Source organism: Poeciliopsis prolifica, unplaced genomic scaffold (genome assembly GCF_027474105.1).
Source record: "Poeciliopsis prolifica strain line A6 unplaced genomic scaffold, Auburn_PproV2 SCAFFOLD009, whole genome shotgun sequence".
In the NCBI taxonomy this organism is placed as follows: Eukaryota; Metazoa; Chordata; class Actinopteri; order Cyprinodontiformes; family Poeciliidae; genus Poeciliopsis; species Poeciliopsis prolifica.
Window position 1 is genome coordinate 12,176,088 of NW_026562384.1, and position 19,955 is coordinate 12,196,042.

The following is a 19,955-nucleotide window of genomic DNA, read 5'->3' on the forward strand; positions in this document are numbered from 1 at the left end:
CAGCAGTATGTATATATATATATATATATATATATATATATATATATATTATATATATATATATATATATATATATATATATATATATATATATATTATATATATATATATATATATATATATATATAGGCTATATCGATAAAATTATGAATAAAATGCATTGAGCTTTGTGCTGTAATATCACAAGAAAGAAAAAAGACAAAAAAGTGTTATGAATATTTTTATATTTAAAATAGGACACAGTAACTCATTTTATAAAGCCTTAACAACTGTAAAATATAATTTCCTCAACTAATTAAAAAAATACACAGTAGACTTTAGGAGTAGGCTATACGAGTTGTTTTAGAGGTCGACAATCTTTATTATTCAAAAAGCCACTTTCCCCCAGTCCAGGTACATTAAACACATAAAAAGTTGCAAAATTAACATATTTTAATAAAAGACAATTTGAATTTGATAAGTATGTTATAGGTCATTTTTAAAGACCTTCATTGTATTTTTGTTGTCAGGTTTCAAATAAAAAACTTTTGCAAAGTTGTATATTTTGTAATTAACTGATGAGTTAACTAAAAAAGTAGAGACATACATTTCTTCTATAGGATGTTGATACTTGTGGAAAACGATGCACATTTTACTATCTCTTGTGAAGATTCAATGCAATTATTGCATCAAAAAAACTGAAAATCTGCTAAAACCAGAATTTTATCATGTCTATTTTTAAAAACAGACAGTCAAAGTTATTAGGAAGCACTACGGAAGGTTCATAGAGCCGCAGGTTGCAGACCTTTCTGGCTCAGATAAGTTGTAATGTAATTTCTCCATTAATTAATTTCCCCGGAAAAGAAAAGTGACGTAACTCCGGGTTTATTTTTGGGTGTCCAACTTTTTCCGGAAACGCCGGCTGGGTAATTCAAATCATAACCACATGCACACAAAACCTGCTTATTGGGAACTACATTTGCCTCTGCTTTATAGAAGGAATGCGCTTTTGAGTTAACAGAGGTAATCGCTACCGAGATGCAGTCCAATAAATTAGTTTACTACACAAAAGCGCATTTGTTTTGACGTCGCATTAGCCGTGTTTGTGATGTAGCTTTCTTGCTAGCTGCGAGTGTACTGCTCCTTTGCCTTGGCGTGTTTCTGACATGTTAGAGACATTTACTGAACATCCTTTAACGTATTTGAAAAAAAAGTTTTAAAATAACTTGATCCAATTTAATTTCGGTTGGGGTAAGAACTGAGAAGTAGCAGTGTAACATGCGTTATCGTCCCGCGCTGCTTAGCTGCAATACACGGCTTCACCATTGAGCGGCGCTGCGTAGCCGGTCTAAGACTGTACTATGAACTCTGTCAATAAAGATGAAGTATCGGACCAGCTATTCTTCATTGAGGATTCCATCACTTCAGAGAGTGGAGAAGAGGCGTGTTCTGGATACGTGAAACACGAGAAAAGCGCCAAGCTGTTTTCACAGCTGAGCAGAGACAGCTCTCCTCCGCTGCTCCTTGCCTTCTCCATCACCTCTGGAAAGACTCAGCAGGACACCAGCAGTATCTCCAGTGCTGATTCACAGGAGCACCTGGAAGAAGACAGTGATCAGCCTATTGAGGAGTGGATGATCCTGGATGGAGAGGAGCAGGCGGAGGACCCAAGCATCCAGCTCAACCTCGGCTGCTGGGAGAGCTCTGAGGAGGATGTTGAAGATGAAGGTTAGAGATCGTCTTTGCCAACATTATGTATTTACTTTTATCACAGTAGATGAAGTGCAAAACATTTTTTGTCTAATTTTAACTAAAATAAATAAATAAAATTTAGCTAAATGGATTGCATAGGGCCCCTATTTCAGTGTAGTCCAGAGTAAGTTTGGGTTGTTGTCATGCTGAAGAGGAAACTGCTGCAGCCTCTGTCAGGTTTTTTTTACAGGATTGCAGATTTGAGGAGGGCACAAATTATTTTCCTTTCAGCCGATACTCTCACCTGAGCTGTGGATCTCTGCAGCTCTTCCAGAGTAACTACGGGCTCTTTGTCTGCTTCTCTCATTAGTGCTCGCCTTATCAAAGTAGCTTGTAACTATAATTTTTACAAAAATCAATGAAGTTTGGTATTAAAGACTTGAATTTTGTAATTAATTCCCTACATTCAATAAAACTCAGTCATCTTTTTATACTTGGTCTTTTTTGCCATCTATTGTTTATGTGAAGGCAGTATTATAGAGCTACACAAAAAGTACAGCAATATGTGGATGTTTAATACAGTAAAGATTTTCTAGACTCCTGATGCTGATACAGCGCTCCCTGGGGTGCACAATATATCGCAAATGTATCATTATCGCACATACCTTGTATGTTGCCAAGAACTGCCTGAACTCCAACAAGTAATGTCAAATTATTTAAGAGTTCAGGTTCTGAATGCCAGAGCTATATTTGGTGACATAATGCAGCACAAAAAGTTTTGGAGCTTAAAAGAAACTTAAGAAACAACAACTGAGTTACTTCAATAAACAAAGCAGAAGCAGAACAAATCAATCCAACTTTTTTTTGTTAAGATGGATTGATTTTTTTTAATCCCCACCAGTAGCCAGACAGACTGCATGGGGTCTATCAAACCAAAATACACTTAATCACTTGTTGCCGGTTGTGTTCCTATTCCAGAATTCACCGTCATTAGTGCATATTTTCCTCATATTGTGCAGCCCTTGTGGCCTCTGCACTAACAGGTAAAGGTGATATTTTGTGGTCATTTTCTTCATCAAGGTAAACCAGACAAGAAAGTGAAATCAGGAGGGGATATCTGGGCTGTCTCAGACAAAGACAAGGTAATCTTTATTATCTGGATTTAAAACACTAAGCTTGATTATTGAAAGAATACTCAGTGCAAATGTGTTGCAAGAGCTCAGAAATAGTTATTTGCTGTACACAATTTGTATTTTTCAATGTGTCCAGTATGGAAGCATTCAGTCTCTGAGCAGTCGCTATTTCATGGCTGGTCGCTCATCCGTCTGTAACATCTGCAACAGGATGGGACACGTTGCCAGAAGTTGTTACTTTCACAAGGTACAGCTAAAGTCGCCCATGTTTGTTTCCTAATGTGGGAAATAATAAGACTTAGTTGACAACTTCTTGTCATCAATCGAAAACAATAAAAAATCTTGTTCTCCCCTGCAGAAAAGTCCCACTTGTGTCCTTTGTGGCGTCCAGGGCCACGTCCAAAGAGACTGTCCGAGCCGGCCCTGTTCCACTTGTGGGCTGCCTTCGCATGCCCTCAAGCCCTGCCGAGTGCCTCCAATGTGGAAGCAGCACTGCCAGCGCTGCGGGGTGACCGGCCACGTGTTTGATGTGAGTTCGTCTGTCAATTACCATTAGAAATTCTTTGGATTGTTTTGATTAAAGTGTGTTTAGTGTTAAAGAAATTCTTGAAAACTTTATTCTATAATCTTGTGAATATGCCTGTATTTTAGCCCAATTTTTATAAAGTGTTGCTCTGTTTCTGCATCTCCTCTTCTGTGAAACTATGGTGTGTATTTGGATGTTGGTCAGAGGAAAATTCTTATTCTTTGTTTGCTGTGTTTTTTTTTTTTTAGGCCTGCCCAGATTCATGGCGACAATACCACCTGACTGTAAGAGAAAGTTTAGTTTTATTCCAAATTAATCTGGAATTAGATGCATCACAACTACAACATCAAGACATGGCCGTCCACCTTTATATACAGGCAGGACAAGGAAATAATTAGTCATCGAGATAGCCAGGAATCTGGTGGTAACTCTGGAGGAGCTACAGAGGTCCAAAGCTCAGGGAGTAGAATTTGCCTGCAGACCTACTATTTGCTTTGCATTCCACAAATACAGCGTCAATGGAAGAGACAAGAAGAAAGCCCTCAGAAGATCAACTTACAGTTTTCCATTAGCCATGTTAGAGACAGCGAACATGTGGAGAATTATTTCCTGGTCAGATATGATCAAAATACAACTTTCATGCAAATCCTTGCGTGAACACACCAACCCCACGGTTAATCATGATAGTGGAACGATCTTGTAACAGGGGGAGAAAAACAGGTCAGGATTTATTGAGAGATGATTACAGCTGTTTAAAGGATAGATTCTGATTGGTTTGTCATATGCAGGTCAACAATAAAATGAAGTTCTTTGAATGACAATAATTGTTCAACTTGCCATGAAATCAAGAGGTACTTGCATGCAATGGAAGTAAAGGAAAAAAATCCTACAAGGAAGCTTGTTAGAGACCGCAAATGGCTCAAGACTAGAGCTAAGGTTCATTATCCAAATCAGTGTTTACAGACACTTTCCATTCAGTTTTGCAAGCAAGACTGGGTGAAATTTTCTGTCTCCATATGTCTCCAAAGCTAGACACATCCTTAAAGACTTGCAGCTGCAGCTCTGCTACAGGTGGTTGTACAAAGTATTGACTCAGGAAGTATGGCTCACTTTTCACTTTTTCAATATAAACTTGAAAATCACAGATCATTTTTCCTTCACTTTACAATTATTTACTGCTTTACGGTGATTTAGCACAAAAACTCACAATAAAGTTTGTATTTATAGTGTGATAAACTATGGAAAAGTACATGTGGTCTCAATACTTTACATGCCAATAATAGAGGTGAGGATAAAGGCAGAAGAAAAACTGAGGAAAATATTTTTTATTTACTCTGTAGTAACTGAAGTATGGGTTTGTCAATGCATTTTAGTCTAATGCCTAGCAAATCATAAAAGATCAATTTCATTTTTTTTCTAGGTCAAGTTAGGGGTTCCTTTCAGACCCAGAAACGCCAGCAGTCTCAAACGTAAGAGCCACCATGCTCATTGCTACAACTGCTCAAAAAGGGGACATCTTGGTCATGTAAGTGGATGACTTTCACCATCTCAGGATGCCCTGTTCTTACATTTTGTCTATTTTCTCTCACTCATTTGGATGATTGTCTTTGTTGACATCAGAAGTGCACAAAGAGGAGGATGATCAGTGGCACTTTTCCCTCACTGCCTTATGTTTGTTATTATGACACTCTGGATGACATTCTCCAGCAGAATGCCCCGACGCTCACACCAGCCAAAGGTGCTTAAAAGTTGCTTTTAAATAATTATTGAAAAAGATACATCTACATTTAGAACTATGTGTTTCAGCTGTACTAATTATACAAAAGGTTTTTGAAATTGTGAAATTTGACATGTAATAAGTACTGTCTGTGATTTCAGGCCTTGTGAGTGCTGGATCCCCAACTTCACAGCAGGAACATTGCAAAGATTCGCCGTTGGTGCAGGGAAGATGCAGGACAAAGCTGGAGCCTGGCGCTCATCCTGGAAGGAGGAAGACCTGGCCTGAAAGGCGCAAAGAGAGGCGTGAAGTGAAGCGACTGAGGAGGGAGGCACAGGCGAAGCAGGAAGGAGGATTTCTGAGGAGGCATTTTTGCACCATTGATGATGCAGTTTACCCTGCTGACCCCTACAAACCTATCCTACGCAGTCATAGAGAGGCCAAAACCTCTCAGGAGAACAAGAGGGAGGAGAGTGTTGGAAAGAAGAGCAGAAAGAGCAGAGAGGCAGAGAAGTGGAGGAAAAGAGGGGGGATAAAACACAAGGATTTGTATCCACACAGAGACATTGACATTGGAAGTGAAAACCTTTTGTCTCCAAAGCAGAGAGTACGACACCGAAGGAGATGAAAGGTGATATAAAATTTTGCCCATTTAGTAATATTAAATATTCCTTCCAGTTTACTTATAATTTGTATTTAATAATGCATAAAAAATCTTGATCAAAAATTTATTTAATCAAGTGTGAAAGTAGCTTAAACCTGTTTTTCTATTTTGTGAAAGTTTATACTTATGTTTTTAAGTTTTTAAAAAACAATGTTATAAATATTAAAGCTGCGCAAATGGATTCAACTCATGTGAAGAGTCTCTTTATATTTGTGATCCATTAAAGTTTCTCTGATTTGCTATGGTTATTTTCTTCCTTTTCATTACTACTATGCAGCAAGAATGAACCTTTGAACTGAAATACAGTTTAAGTTTGTGTAAACTGAGGTCGAACGATTTCAAGTTGTCACAAGTTGTCATTTGCACAAGTAGATTTACAATCTGGTTTTAAAACATTGACAATTTTCAAATATTTACCATCTACTGTAGAAACCAGCCTTTAAATGGGCTGCATTGAGGATTTAAGGTGGATTTTTGCCACTTTAATTGCTATTACTTTATGACTACATTTTTATTAGTGTTTTTACTACTTGCACATGAATATGTATTCTCAAAATACACTTAAATTTTGTTTGCAAGGTACACTTTTCACTATGGTGAAACTTTGCATTTTTAATATTCAACGCAATAATATATCTAAAGTGTGAATTGCTTTAAAGAAAAAAAAAACTGAATCTACATAGTTTGACTGCCAAATTCCTAGCTATGATCACATTGGCTGGGCAAAATTTGTAAATTCATTTTCAATGAAAAGTATTTTTGCTGATTGTGTTACGTGTCGCAATGTGGACACAGTAAACTACTTTTGGGCGATTCCTATAATGTTTTATTCAGTAATACATTTAAATGCCGAGTAGTAAAAAAAAGTCCCTTTATTGCTTGTGACATTTGAACCGTAAACACCGTATTTTGTGAGTGTAAGCTAATGCTGAGGCTGCAAGAAAGTGCAATATTTAGGTCAACAAACAAAAGTGGTTCGCTCTGTCAATATGAAGCTTGCATTTGTTTATGCCGAACGAATAAAAGCCGTGTGGAGCCAGTGGGGTTTTTCAAAGCCTCGTCTCATAGTAGTTGTGCTGCGAAGCTGCTGAATTATTAATGAGCAGAGCAGCTGCCTGAGGTTTTCCAGACCAAAGTAGTCGACTTTGATAAAAACAACCCAATTCAAAATGGCGCACGAAGGATTCTGCATGCGGAAAATATAGAATCGTGTATATTTAAGAAATTAACCTCTTCTTTGTCCCTCTCCATTCAGCACAGTTTGAAATGTGACGCAAATGTCTGCGCCGACGAGCTCCACGAGTCTCTGTTATCGATTGATTGCGCCTTGACAGAGATGCGAGGCTCCCATTGATTGATCTCCACTCCACTCCCCGCTGACCAGAGAAAACACCCGATAGCGAATGCGAGAGGGGATTTAAATTAGACAAAAACCGTCCGCTTTGGTTGACGGACGTGGCTGCCCTCTGCGTTCTCCTGCGGGTCGGCATCGTCCGCGGGTTCGCGTGTCGGAGGAACGGCTCGGCGTTGGCGCAGAGCGACTGTAGCTGGGCTGTAATGTCGGCAGCGTTGGACTTGTTTTCCCCCGTAGACCTCGCTTCCTGTTAGCCTCGGGCTCGCTGGAAAATCGACATTATGTTAATGACCGAACAGGTATAGTTAGCCAACACAAAAGAGGGGGTGTAACTTCGCTGCCTGCGACAGCCAGTCCTTCCACCTGACTTCTATTTTTCCTCACAAATCTTTGCTGATAACTTTTATTTAATGCCGAGTATCCGGGTTAGTTTGCTAGCTCTCCTCGGCTAGCCATCTTTGCTCGGGTTGACGGCTTGAAGTGTTGAACTTGGTTGGGTTTTGGTGACAAAGAGCAGGCGGCGTTAAGTTGATGTTAAATGTACACGTTTGGATTGGGCTCACTCGTGTAACCAGTGCCTATAAAACACTTTAATTTCTTGTAACAGTGTTCAAAGCGAGAGACAAAAGGAGGAAAAAGGCTTGTTCTGGTATTGAGGAACAGAATTGATTTTTGTTGTCGATTTTTTTGTATTTATTTTTATTTTTTTGGTAGAGCAAACACAGATATTCCTTTAGATATTTTGGTTGCAATTGTGTTAAAAAGATAAACTGAAATAACGTTTTTCCACACAGTGAGCGGATGGGGCAGATTGTGTCTGCATGGTGTTTAAAGGGCTGTGCTTCCCTGAACCTGTAGCTTCCAGGTTTATCTCATTTAGTTAAATGCTCGTTTAAATGCATCAGAAATTACTAAGAGTAGTTGGTCTTAAGTAATAGCTAAGTTGGTCGCGTCTCGTCCACCTCCTCATCCATCCATCCATCCACCGCCGCCCACCTGCTCTCCGGCCATGGACCCCCCCAGGACTCGGTCGCGGTCTCGATCTGGCTTCTACCATTTCTCCATGAACGGCAGCGTTGGAGGCAACGACGGGGGCTTGATGAGCGCCAGCGGAGGAGGGGTGAGCTACCCGCCTCCGAGTAACCCCGGGTGGGCTCCGCACCACGGAGGACGGAGCTACCAGGAGAACCAGCAGCAGCAGCAGTCGCTGCCGCCGCCGCAGCAGCACGCCCAGGGGAGCTACCTGTCCGCCGGGGTGCAGCGCCACTCTGCACACGGAGCTCACAGACACCCCGGGGCAGGTAAGCAGGCTTTAGCATAAACGGGGCCCACGTCCAGGGGGGGTAGATGCATCATTACGCGCTCACACAGGATAAACCCCCTGAGGGATGCAGGCAGACCACTTGCAGCTTTATCAGGCTCTGAGGCATTTAAGTAAAAGGTTTTAGTGTTTTCACTGCCAGCTGACGCGTAGAGGGACCAGCTGTATGTTTAAGGTTGTGGTGGAAGTTCAGCTGTGAAGGTTATTCTGATCTGAGAGGTCAGAAAAATAAGGCCATGGAGATTTCTGAAAGCCATTGTTTCACTTTTACAAAGATTTGTTCCAAAATAAACTAATGTTAAAACAAATGGTGTTAAAACTGGTTTACCCCATAATTAACAAGTTTAGAGTGCTTACAGGCAACATAAATTGTATTTTTAAATTGTAGCATAAGAAATGCAAAAAGTCTCCTATTAAAGTAAAAAAAAAATAAAATAAAGTAATTTATTTATTTTGGTCAATAAATATTTTAACATGTTCTCGGTGGAAAGACCCAAACAAGGGTCTCTCATTCTCTTGCTGTATTTGGTCAAGTTTACTAAAAGGATCTCCCCAAGTTAGTTTGTGGTCTCATTTATGCAGAAATTACAATCGAAAAATCTTAGTGAGTAAAAGCTAAACACTTTGTGTTATATCCAACATTTTTCCATTTTAAGAAGATTTCAATATAATCAAAAATATTCCATTAATGTTTTTTTTTTAAGTTTACATCTACATTAACTTTCTTGTGCTGGGCTCCCAGATTTATATTATTCTTTAAATTGGAGTCGTGTGCCGCACAAAATCATTGAGTACTTTAATTGACCCCCGTACTTCAGTAGAGAAACCCTACTTGCATTACGTAGCTGTAATGCTCCACTTGTGAAAGTAAGTCTGTTAGGTTGTCCTTGACAATTCCGACACATTCAGAAAAACAAGAAAACGTTTGCTTTAGATGCCCAAACATTGTGCTGCAAGTGGCATAATGTTCCTTCAAGTTGACATCCTGGAGCAGATGTTTCCCAACATCATGTTAAAAGGTCCAAATCTGATTTCTAGATGATGTGAAATGTTTGGGGAAAACTATTGATCACAAGCAAATCAAATAACACCTGTTGCCCACTGGTGTTCATTACTTTAAACTGCTCAAACGTTTGGTTTATTTAAAATTCAATGAGCCGTCCACTTTTAATAAAAGTAGAATATTAACTTAGACAGGGTCAAAGTTATTATTTTTTTAACCTTCAAGAAATAGAATTGCTTGTTTCTAATTGTAGTCCATTTAGGTGCAATAGAGACACGTCTAAGGAGAAAGTTGGCTATCTAGAGAGACGCTCATGTTAGCTCGCATCCGTTTCCACATGACTGATTAATAATTTGACCCATAATGTGTTTTCTTTGTACTTTCAATTAACTGAGTGTGGGTAAAACCTGCTGCAGATTTCTTTTTCTGCTTCGTGATCAAGCGCTTGGCTTTGAACTATAATTAATGACGTGTTATAGCCGGATTCTTCGATTCTTTTCACATTTTCCACACTGCTGGTTGAGTCTGGATTAAATGGTAGTTAGGTATTTTCTATTTAGGATGAGAGAATTAAAATGCATGCACTTCTAAAAGTTGCGTTTTGGACTGAAAATCCATTTTCCATTTATCAGATGAGAGATGAGTGCATTTCCCGGAGTTTTAGATGTCCCACAGAAAGCCCCCAGTCAGTTGACTCCAAACATGATGTTCTTGATGCAGAGCCCTTCAAATCCTTGAAGCAGCCGTTCTAAACAGCTTAAAATGAAATCATCTGAGTTTTTTTTTTTTTATCTCTTTATTTTCTCTCCTTAGATTGCTAACTGCTGTGACACCAGCTGACTTGAGTGTTACTCTCAGTTGATTTTTTTTTTTTTTTTAGTCTTTTCATCCATGACAACTAATGGTGTTAAAGTTGGAGTCAGCCGCCTTGGAGCTCTGAGTTGTCCTCAAATTGTCAGACTTAGCCATAGCAGAGGAAAGTAAATGTTTTGAAAAGCACAAAAGTTAAGACAACATCTATGTTTTGTTCTGTGAAAACACAAACATTGACTGCCATGTCAGATTTATCTCTATGGGCCGACAATAAAGTATTTATTCACAACAACAATGAATAATACAAATGAAATGGATTTCAGTATCAAGCAGTAGCCACGATACCCTTATTTCTTTTTGCCCTGAGTTTCCACTTCAAGGTTCAGTGAGTTTTCCCTGCTGACCTCTGGAAAGTTGCTGGAGAAAACTTCTGCAACAGCAGACTGGATTTTAAAAAAAAAAAAAAAAAGGGGGGGGGTGGGGAGGGAGGTGGAGCTCTGAGATGGATTAAAATTTAAGCTTTCGATAAAACTGTGTCGTATTAGCAGCACTGTCCCCAAAAAACCAAAATACAAAGAGTCGTTTTCTAATCTTGCGGGCCACAGGCAGGTTTCTGATAGGGTCTTAAACATGCATGTTGTGATCTCTCTCTAAGCAACTGTCTGCATATTACGTGTGCAAGCAAAGATTATTAATGCTTATGTGGTTGTGCTTTTTGGCATTTTACATCCCTTGGCATCAATTTGTGCAGTATAGGACAGCGCGTACTGGGTCTGGAGCATGTGGTTTCACAGCGCAGCTTTAATAATCAATGTTGCATCCCACCCACATGGACTGATAACAGAACTACTTTTAATTGCAACACCACATTACTGTAGATGGATTGCTTCTCTAAAAACGGCACTTCTATTAGTGGTTTCACATATAAAAGCTAGTCGCAGTAAGACCTTGCTCGATTTTCGATCGTATTTGTCTGGGAAGGGAGAAATGGTGTCAGTCTTCCCCAGCAACTATGCTTGAAGGAAACAGGGTCATGTAGGCTCGCCAGTGAAACCCGTCCATTCTGGCTTCACATCCATTCTCCTTTTGCCCTTGGGACGAATCAGCATAGCTAGACCTAGTTTTCCATAAAAATGGGTGTGTTGGGATCTGGACAATTTGAGTTGTAACAGAGGAAAAGAATTGACATGTTAGATGTATAAAAGTGTACTGAGCCTGCTGTAATTGTAATGACCTACTGACAGTGTTTGAGCTGTCCCCATCTACAGAGGTTGTATGACTCGAGAGTGACGTCACAAAAAAAAGAAAGTCAAAGAGGTTTGTTTAACCCAAAAGATTTTTTTGGTTTAAGGCGGGCTTAGAAGCAGCAAGGAATAAAGGGATGAGTTTCTGCCCTATTTTTGGTGACACATAACCTGTGTTTTTTTGTTTTTTTTTTTGTAAGCAGGAAAATGTTTATCAGTTTAAGGTCGTGCTCAAATGTGTCTGTGCTCATGTTGCACCCACACTCCACATGTCATATAAATAGATGAGAGAACCCTTTCCATAAATCTGGGTATTAGGTTCAGTGGTCATATTCTTCTTTGTTATTATGGTGGTAGTTTTTTAAATGTTATTGTCAGGGGAGAAGCAGGACTCTGTCGTGTTCTCTGAAATGAGAAAAAAAAAAAAATCTTATTCATTTTTTAAATGTAGTTTTAGAGCTCTTGTTAGTTGTTTTTAGAAAACAAAGTAAATGTCATCTAGATGCAATTTTTGGGGAAAAATACTAAAATCTGGAAGGTTATCTTGTGTTGTATAAAAGAAGTTAAAGAATTGTTTTTGCTGCTTTATTTATGCTGAAGGAACCTTGTTTGCTGCTTATTGTGGATAAATGTTGAATAATGGAGCTAAAATGCCAATGTATTTCCATAAATGGTTAATAGTTATGCTCAGGGTAGCTTATAGCCATTATATGAGCTTAAAATGGTTGTTTATAGTGACAGTAGTTGTGGGTAAAATGGTAGTTTTTGAGCTCTAGGTTAAAACTATGTTGTGACTGATTTTGCTGTTGCTAATGTTTCAGCTTATTAAATGTTGACCCTAATCCACACAATTAAGAGCATGTTAAGATTTGCATCTATTTTCAATTTGCATCCTTGGTTTAGCAAGCCTGCAGTTGTAACCAAAACATATTTAGCTTACAATGCTCAGACAAAGAAAGCCACCCTTGCAATTTGAACATCTGATATAAACAAATGAACGACTTATTTGCATAAGTAAATATTGTAGTAAGTTTCTGCCTGGCCTGTTGTAGATGACACACTTTAACTTTAGTAATAAAGCTGTAGAGAGTTGTAACTAAAACATACAGATACACTCCAGTGTGATATGCTTTTTTCATCGATGCCTGTCTGAAGTTGTTCAGTGTCTTTTATTTGTTCTTTACCTCAGTAAATAGTTTTTAATAAAATCTGACTTTGTGAACTCAAAACCATAAATCTTTATCAAACATCTGTCACCCGTTGGCTGCAAAGTTTGTTGCAGTTATTGTTTGTCTTTTGGTGTTCATGATGACCGACCTTCTTTTTGTGTACTGTTGATATGTTAAGCCAGAGACGCTCACTGTCTTGTGATGTTGTTTTTCTCCACTTTATTCTTATCTGATGAAGTTTTTTTCTTTATTATTATTCTGTTATCTGCAGGAGGGTTGCTGCATTTTCATCCAGATAACGTGTGCAGTGATGATCGAGACAAAGTAAGCATCAAAGGCCATTACTTCCTGTTGTCCCTGCTTTGCTCCTGGTTTGAATAGAATTTGTATTTCGCTGTTTATTCAGTCCCATGCGTCCTTCCCTTTTTGTCTGCTCCCTTATTTATTCCCTCTTCTTTATGTGCAGATGGAGGACAGCCCAAGCCCCAAAAGGCAGCGTCTTTCCCAGCAGTCCATGTTGGACCTCGGCTCGGCTCCTCCCTCCACTCCTTCCTCTCCCATTCGGCCGTGGGAGCTGCCCCCGAGCCGAAGGCCGCACCCCCACTACATGCCAGAGAGATGCCACACACCTGTCAGAAACCGCCGCAGGTATGTTTGTGACACAGTTCCCTTGCAAGTGCCATTTAATGATTAGAATAGTAGATAAAAGAACAAACACAAAAGGTTTGCGTGCTGCAGACTATCTCTTATGGTTCAGTTTTTGCACCAAGGAGAGGCTTTTATCACTTTGTTCTTTGTCAGACGTTGTGAACAAAAATTCACAGTAAACATCAAGTCTTTAAATATAGACAGGTGTGATGAGAGACACATAAACAAGAAGAGAAACATGAATAAATGTATGATGAATACATGTTTGAATTATACAAGGTGAAAATCTGCACATAAAATGTGCCGTAATTGAAGCAATTACAAATTTTCAGTGAGGTTTTAGCATATGAGGAATGCATGAAGAAAGTGCTAGTGACTTATTTATGGTATTTTTTGTTTATCTCACCCTAATCAAGATAATTGAATAAATTACTTATTGAAAATACCTGTGGGATTTTTCTCTCCACTGGATAGTGCCATTTGTTCATTTGAATTCAGCCAGAAATTCAAGTTAAACCACTGCTTTGTAGTTTATCAACATGGTTCCTTTTGCGTCTTCTTCAGTTTTTCCTGCTTTGTTTCTCTCCAGCCCTCCAATGAGACGCCAGCGCGGCCGGCGAGACCGTCTGACCCGCCATCACCACCACTATAATGGCAACAACAATCACCACCACCATCACCACCCAAACAGCCACCACCATCACCACCATCTTCACTCCCACCACGGCCCGTCGCCGGGACATCAGGACGAAAACTACCGCCACCCAGCTCCTCCTCAGGGTTACCCACCCTACAGCCAGCAACCCCCCCGAGGGCCGGGCTCCGGCCCCGAAGACCGTCCAGGTTACCATCCCCCCAACCCCTCCCCGAGGCCCCTGCACCAGTCACCGAACCTGTCGCCCCGGCTGCTGCACCCTGGAGCCCATCCGCAGCACCCACACCCCCACCCGTCCCAGCAACAGAGCAGTGGGGTCCTAGACCTCCAGGAACAGGTGGGCTTAAGGGGAACCAAGCAGATTAAACTGATTTTAGAAAGGTTCAGCAAAATGCAAAGAGAAGATTAAAATAAAAATGACTAAAGATCAGAAGCAAGACCGACTTTTTACAGTGCAACAAATGGCTGTCTAGATTCGCAGTAATCCAGGTTTAGTTGATCCAAAATTTCTTGCCGTTTGTCTGCTTGCTTTTAAATTGGGTATGTTGGAGATTTTTTTTTTACCATGTATAGCAAATACTTCAGAACTGAAAATGACTTTTTGATGCGAGACATCGTTTAGAACCGTAGAAATCGTTTTTTAAGCGAACGCTTTATTAGCTGGGCTTGTCTTCTGGCATATTTGTATTTTTAATAAGTGTATAAACTAAAATTAAGATAAGTTTTCTCAAAAAGAAAGGATCTTGCCATGTGTAACAATTGCAGATGCTTGATTGGTAATTCATAGGTCAAATGAAAAATTAAGAACTGCCAACATTAAAATCTATATACTAATCAACTGAACCTTTGTTAAAGAAAAATCTGTTACAGTTTAGGGACATTTGCTTTAATGCAACAATTAATGCAACAATTTTTTTTCTTTTTCTTTTACAGAAAAAAAACAAAAAAATTCCTCCCTTTTGTTTGGATGCAAACAAAATGCTGGTTCTAACTCAAAGAATCAGCAACATTTTCCTAACTTGTATATATATTTTTTTAACTGTTCTTAGGAATAACTAAACATAATCAAACAAAAATCAAAATGTCCTAGAGTTTCTACAATTTTGAGATTTTGGCAAAACTTAAATCCTCACTTTAAAAAAAAATGTTTCTGCAGAAATCCAAGCACATTTCAAAGCATTTACCACAAATGAAAGAAAGACGATCAAAGCTGCAGCTCAGCTCTGTTTTCCTCTCTCAGTGATATTGCAGTTGGAGCAACAAGCAGGAGTTGGCAGGCGTTGTTGTGGGCCGCTCATCTTTTAATCACTGTGTGTCCCCGAAGTTTTTACATCTTCTGTTTGGTTTCAGGGTTCGGTTCCGGTATCGTACCCAGTCTCGCCTCAGGGTATGCCGCCCGGCCTGCCGCCTCGCTCTGCCGCGCAGCAGATCCCAGCATGCTCTGTGGTTTTCAGCGGCCAGCACTATCCCGTCTGCAGCGTCCCTCCTCCTGTAAGTGTTTGAGTTCAACATTTTCTCAAGCAAATTTTTTCTCCACATGACATTTTTGACTTTCTTCAGTGAACATATATGTCTTTTCATATCGATGTCAGGTTCTTCAGACTTGCTCCGTTCAGCATTTGCCCATGCCCTACCCGTTCCCCTCGTTGCTGTCCAGTGACCCGACCTTCTTGATCCCCCCTCCTCACCTCGCCCACCCTCCAACGCATCTCTCCCACCACCCGCCTCACTTGCCGCAGCCGGCGCAGTTTGGTCCTTATCCGGCGCAGCAGGCTCGATCGGTGAGTAGGAAGCCTCGCAGCCGACGGGCCAAAGTAATCTTCGTTCACATCTTTGGTGAAAACATTTGGTAATTGCCAAAAGCTATTTGTATCAAAGTCTAAATGCAAAACAATGACTGTCTTTATAAGTTACATGAGAGAGATTTAAGTCCTGTGATGTGAAATGTGGCTGTTTGGATGGGGAAAAAAAAAAATCTGTAAATGTAAAAACTTTTTGAAGCTTCATCTATTAGGGACGTCTCTACTCATTGCTTGAACTTTAGCAAAAAGCAGTAAGGCTGTTCCTTACTGTGTGAACAAAAATATGATCATTTAAACTTCTAATTTATTAACAATTTACAGTTGTGTAAATGAACAAGGAGCAAAATGGATAAAGACGAATTACAGAATCTTGTCTGATGAAATGGATCAAGATTGTTCAACATGAATGTTGCTGATACTGGTTGTTACAGAGGCAGATAGTCTTTCTCTTTTTTTCACACTTGCTGCCACTCATGCTTGACACATTTTGCTGCTTGTGTTTTGTAATCACAATTACTAGGTTATATGTGATGTAATGGTGTCTAAAAAGACATTTGCTGAAATTAGCCCTTCATTTTGAAAGTTGGAGAGATGTTTGTTAATCCTGTCAGTTTTTTTTCTGAAGGTTATATTAGGGAATTTAGTTTCTAGACCCAAATTATTTTGTTTATATTTCTTTAGTCAGATTTAAAAAAGATGGTAAAATAAAATTACAGCTTTTTAAAAAAAATACTACTTTCCGATATTTATTTATTTTTTTGCAGCTTTTTAATTGTTTTGAATTCATTTTCTGTGAACGTTAGAGAAGTGAAATGATTTTCCGTAATACAGTTTTGTCCTCTGCAGCCTTTACAGAGGATAGAGAACGACGTGGAGCTGCTGGGGGAGCATCTTTCTCTGGGTGCTGGGCTCCACTACTCCCCCGCCGCACACCCGGCCCTCGCGCCGCACTCGACGCCTCTCCACTTCCTCTCCCACGAGCCCCTGCCACAGGAGTTCTTTGGAGTGGTGAGCCTTGAAAAATAGAGGCTCACAACATTTCTCTTTTTTTTTCCTGTGTGAATTGACTCTGACATGTGTCTCGTTTATCTTCCCTGAAGTCTTATCCAAACTTCATTCCTCGGCGTCTCCCAGGACGGCGGTACCGTTCGCAGCAGCTTCCACCTTCGCCTTATCACCCCAGCCTCCTGCCTTACTTCCTGTAAGTTCACTGGGAAGCTTGCCAGCCTAAAAAAGCAAAAAATAATTACAGTTTCATAATTTTGTCCTGATGACTTTTTAATTGATTTCTCTTTGCACAGATCAATGCTGCCAGTCCAGCCCACTGGTCCTGCAATCAGCCTGGAGCTGGATGTAGATGATGGAGAAGTGGAGAATTATGAGGTTTGCTTTATGCCATTGCTGTTAATATTTATTGTTGCTAGGTGCAGACTTTTTACACTTTCGTTGTCGCTGATGCTTTCCCCAAAGGCCCTCCTGAATCTCGCTGAGCGCCTGGGAGAAGCCAAACTCCGCGGACTGACCAAGGGAGACATTGAGCAACTCCCTTCCTATCGATTCAACCCAAATAACCATCAGTCTGAGCAAACACTGTGAGCACTGCCCTTTCAAAGCACCTTCACATGCTGACAAAAGACAAATATAATTGTTTTCTTTGTGTTACAGACTGCAGTTTAAAAGTGATGGCTTTAATCTACATGTTTTGTGTGTTTCTCTAAACCTCAAAGCATCTAGAAGTTCTCCATACTTGGTTTGATTTTGCTACTTTAAAATGACTACAGATATCTGTCTCCTGTTAGAATAACGTCACCTAGACAGACATTATTTAGGTGATAAATAATGTCCGAAGAGACAAGGTCTCTTCAGTTTAATACTCTGGATCTTTACGTCAAGCACAAGCTTCTTAAATTTCTGTATTGCACAGCAGGATTTGTGTGTTACAGAACTGTACTCTAACACAAGTCTGGTTACAGGTGTGTGGTATGTATGAGTGATTTTGAGTCCCGTCAACTGCTGCGAGTCCTTCCCTGCAGCCACGAGTTCCATGGAAAGTGTGTCGACAAGTGGCTGAGGGTGAGTTGGCGCCCGCTGAGTCCAGGAGGAACTGGAAACCTTCGTCTTTATCGATAATCATCACTTGTATAAATGCGCACGGTTGAGGTTATCAGAAAATTTGGTTTTTAAAAAAACGATTCGGTGGAAAGGTGTGCTTACTGAAAAGTACGTTCATGTGCTGCACAGTATGTAACAGGACTTGGTTGGAATGCTTTTCTTCTCTTCAACTGTCCATTAATAATCTTGTTTCCAGAGCTCTGTAACTGTTACAGCGATTACATTTAAGGTCAGAAATTGTCTGCTGAACACCTGACAGGTCATGTATCTTCCCCATAATTGTGTACTATAGATCATAATATAGCTATAACATGCAATGTCTGTCTTGTTATATTCATCTTCGTGAAATCATAATTTGGGCTGTGTCAAGTGAATCTATAACTTTTAGCCAATATTCTAATTTCCTGCAAGATATATTAATTTGTCAGTGAATTTTTGTGTCATTTTAAAAAAGAAATCGGTTCAGTGTTGCTGCTGAGAACACGGTTGCCAATATGAAATGTCTCCTCTGTTTGTCTTCAGGCCAACAGGACGTGTCCGATCTGTCGAGCCGACGCCTCCGAGGTCCAGAGAGACTCAGAGTGACCACAGGAGGGAGCCATACGCTTCCTGCTGTTGGTCGAACACATCTAGCACTGCCTGCTCCTGATAAATTGATGCACATCTGCGTTCTCACACACACACAGACACATGCAGCGTTACCTTACATGTCGGTGGAGCACTTTATTCCCCATAGTTCTTTTTTTTTTGTTTAAAATATTGCATCATACATGTTTTCTTTAGCCCGATAACTTATCACACTCCTTTCAGTACATGCACACAGGTCCTCACGTTTAAGTGAATGACCCACCTTCCTGCAGTACTGTGTGCAAGTGTGTGTGTCTGCGTAGATGTGTATGCAGCACAACTGTGCAGACATTGGTCAGCTCTGTATTGCAGGGCTTCGGTACATGACTGTGTTGTCAGTGTGTGTCGGTGTGGGATGGATTTTAGGGATCCTGGAGCATGCACGAATTGTTCTTCTGTATTGGACAAAAGTAACAATATTATTATTTTTTTTTCTCTTATAATTGACTTTTCTTCCTGTTTTTATATGTTTATGCACTGTCTGTATGCATACTCGGTGTGTATGTATGTTATAGACTTTTCTCTAGTTTGACACTAAGGGTCCATGCTGCCACTGTATTTCTCAGTTGCCTGTTTGAAATATTATTATTATTATTATTATTATTATTATTATTATTATTATTAGCAGTATAACTGGTTGTTTTCCTGCTTGAAAGTTACCTCATCATTCCGTTCTAATTACAAATGCTTCATAGCACCACTTTGAAATTTAACAAATATATTTTCCTTTCTTTTCAAAGAAAATGTTTGTCTGTGGTTTTGCAGTGGCACATGTTACATATATCTATATATACTGTAAAAATATATGAATATTAATATACCAAATAAAAGGCTTGATATGAACTTTTTAAATATTGTTTTTTGTAATAATTGTTTCTGAGTAAAGATTGAGAATTACAGTGAGTCAAAGATGTGGGTTTTGTTGGGCAAGTTGTCTTGATGTATATAAACCTGAAGCTTATGCCGCATTCAAGTTGTACTCGGAATGTGGAAATTCTAACGTCCTAGTCAAAGAAATCAACGGGAATGCTAATCAAAGTCAAATTTACACTACGGCTACCCCTCACATCAACATTACTAAGCTGTAGTAATGTTATTTTACTGGACTCTATTGACTGTGAGTTTAAAATCAAATGTTACATTTAACGCCTGTCTCCAACTATAAAATTGAAAGTGGTATTTGCTTATGAAATTTAAAGCTTAAAATGGTGCTTTTAAAAGGTACTGCAAACCATGTCAATGGTCGTGGTCATTTTGAAATCCAGACTTCTGAGTTACGAGGTTACTGGAACGCAGCATTAGAGCGGACAGATTTTATTGGCTGCAATAGCCTAACTGACCACTAGATGTTGCCACTGTTCTGCATTTACTAATTTCGATCATATTTCTGCTCGAGAGAAAACTGGTATATAATGAGTAAAATTATGAATGAGGTTTTTATTACAAACACAGTTGCAGAAACATTTAGCAGTTGTAACTCAGTGATTTTGTTCTAT

The 19,955-nt window shown here is 39.6% G+C and overlaps 2 protein-coding genes across 3 annotated transcripts; both read left to right on the top strand.

Annotated features, from left to right (window-relative positions):
* Window positions 1-909: 909 nt before the first annotated feature.
* zcchc7 (zinc finger, CCHC domain containing 7) lies at window positions 910-5,918 on the top strand. Of its 2 annotated transcripts, none has more exons than XM_055033929.1 (8): window positions 910-1,707; window positions 2,752-2,813; window positions 2,941-3,051; window positions 3,163-3,333; window positions 3,579-3,614; window positions 4,751-4,855; window positions 4,951-5,068; window positions 5,209-5,918. In XM_055033929.1, the coding sequence occupies exons 1-8, from the start codon at window positions 1,341-1,343 to the stop codon at window positions 5,673-5,675; spliced, it is 1,437 nt and encodes a 478-aa protein (XP_054889904.1). In that variant the 5' UTR covers window positions 910-1,340; the 3' UTR covers window positions 5,676-5,918. The 2 variants fall into 2 exon arrangements, with proteins under 2 accessions (XP_054889904.1, XP_054889905.1); XM_055033930.1 differs by having other exon boundaries at window positions 4,954-5,068.
* A 1,078-nt stretch (window positions 5,919-6,996) lies between these two features.
* Window positions 6,997-19,302, top strand: LOC129362828 (E3 ubiquitin-protein ligase RNF38-like). Its single transcript, XM_055034586.1, has 12 exons — window positions 6,997-8,366; window positions 12,887-12,939; window positions 13,082-13,263; window positions 13,853-14,255; window positions 15,269-15,409; window positions 15,511-15,699; window positions 16,567-16,728; window positions 16,821-16,921; window positions 17,022-17,103; window positions 17,191-17,312; window positions 17,694-17,793; window positions 18,355-19,302. The coding sequence occupies exons 1-12, from the start codon at window positions 8,075-8,077 to the stop codon at window positions 18,415-18,417; spliced, it is 1,890 nt and encodes a 629-aa protein (XP_054890561.1). The 5' UTR covers window positions 6,997-8,074; the 3' UTR covers window positions 18,418-19,302.
* The last annotated feature ends 653 nt before the right edge of the window (window positions 19,303-19,955 follow it).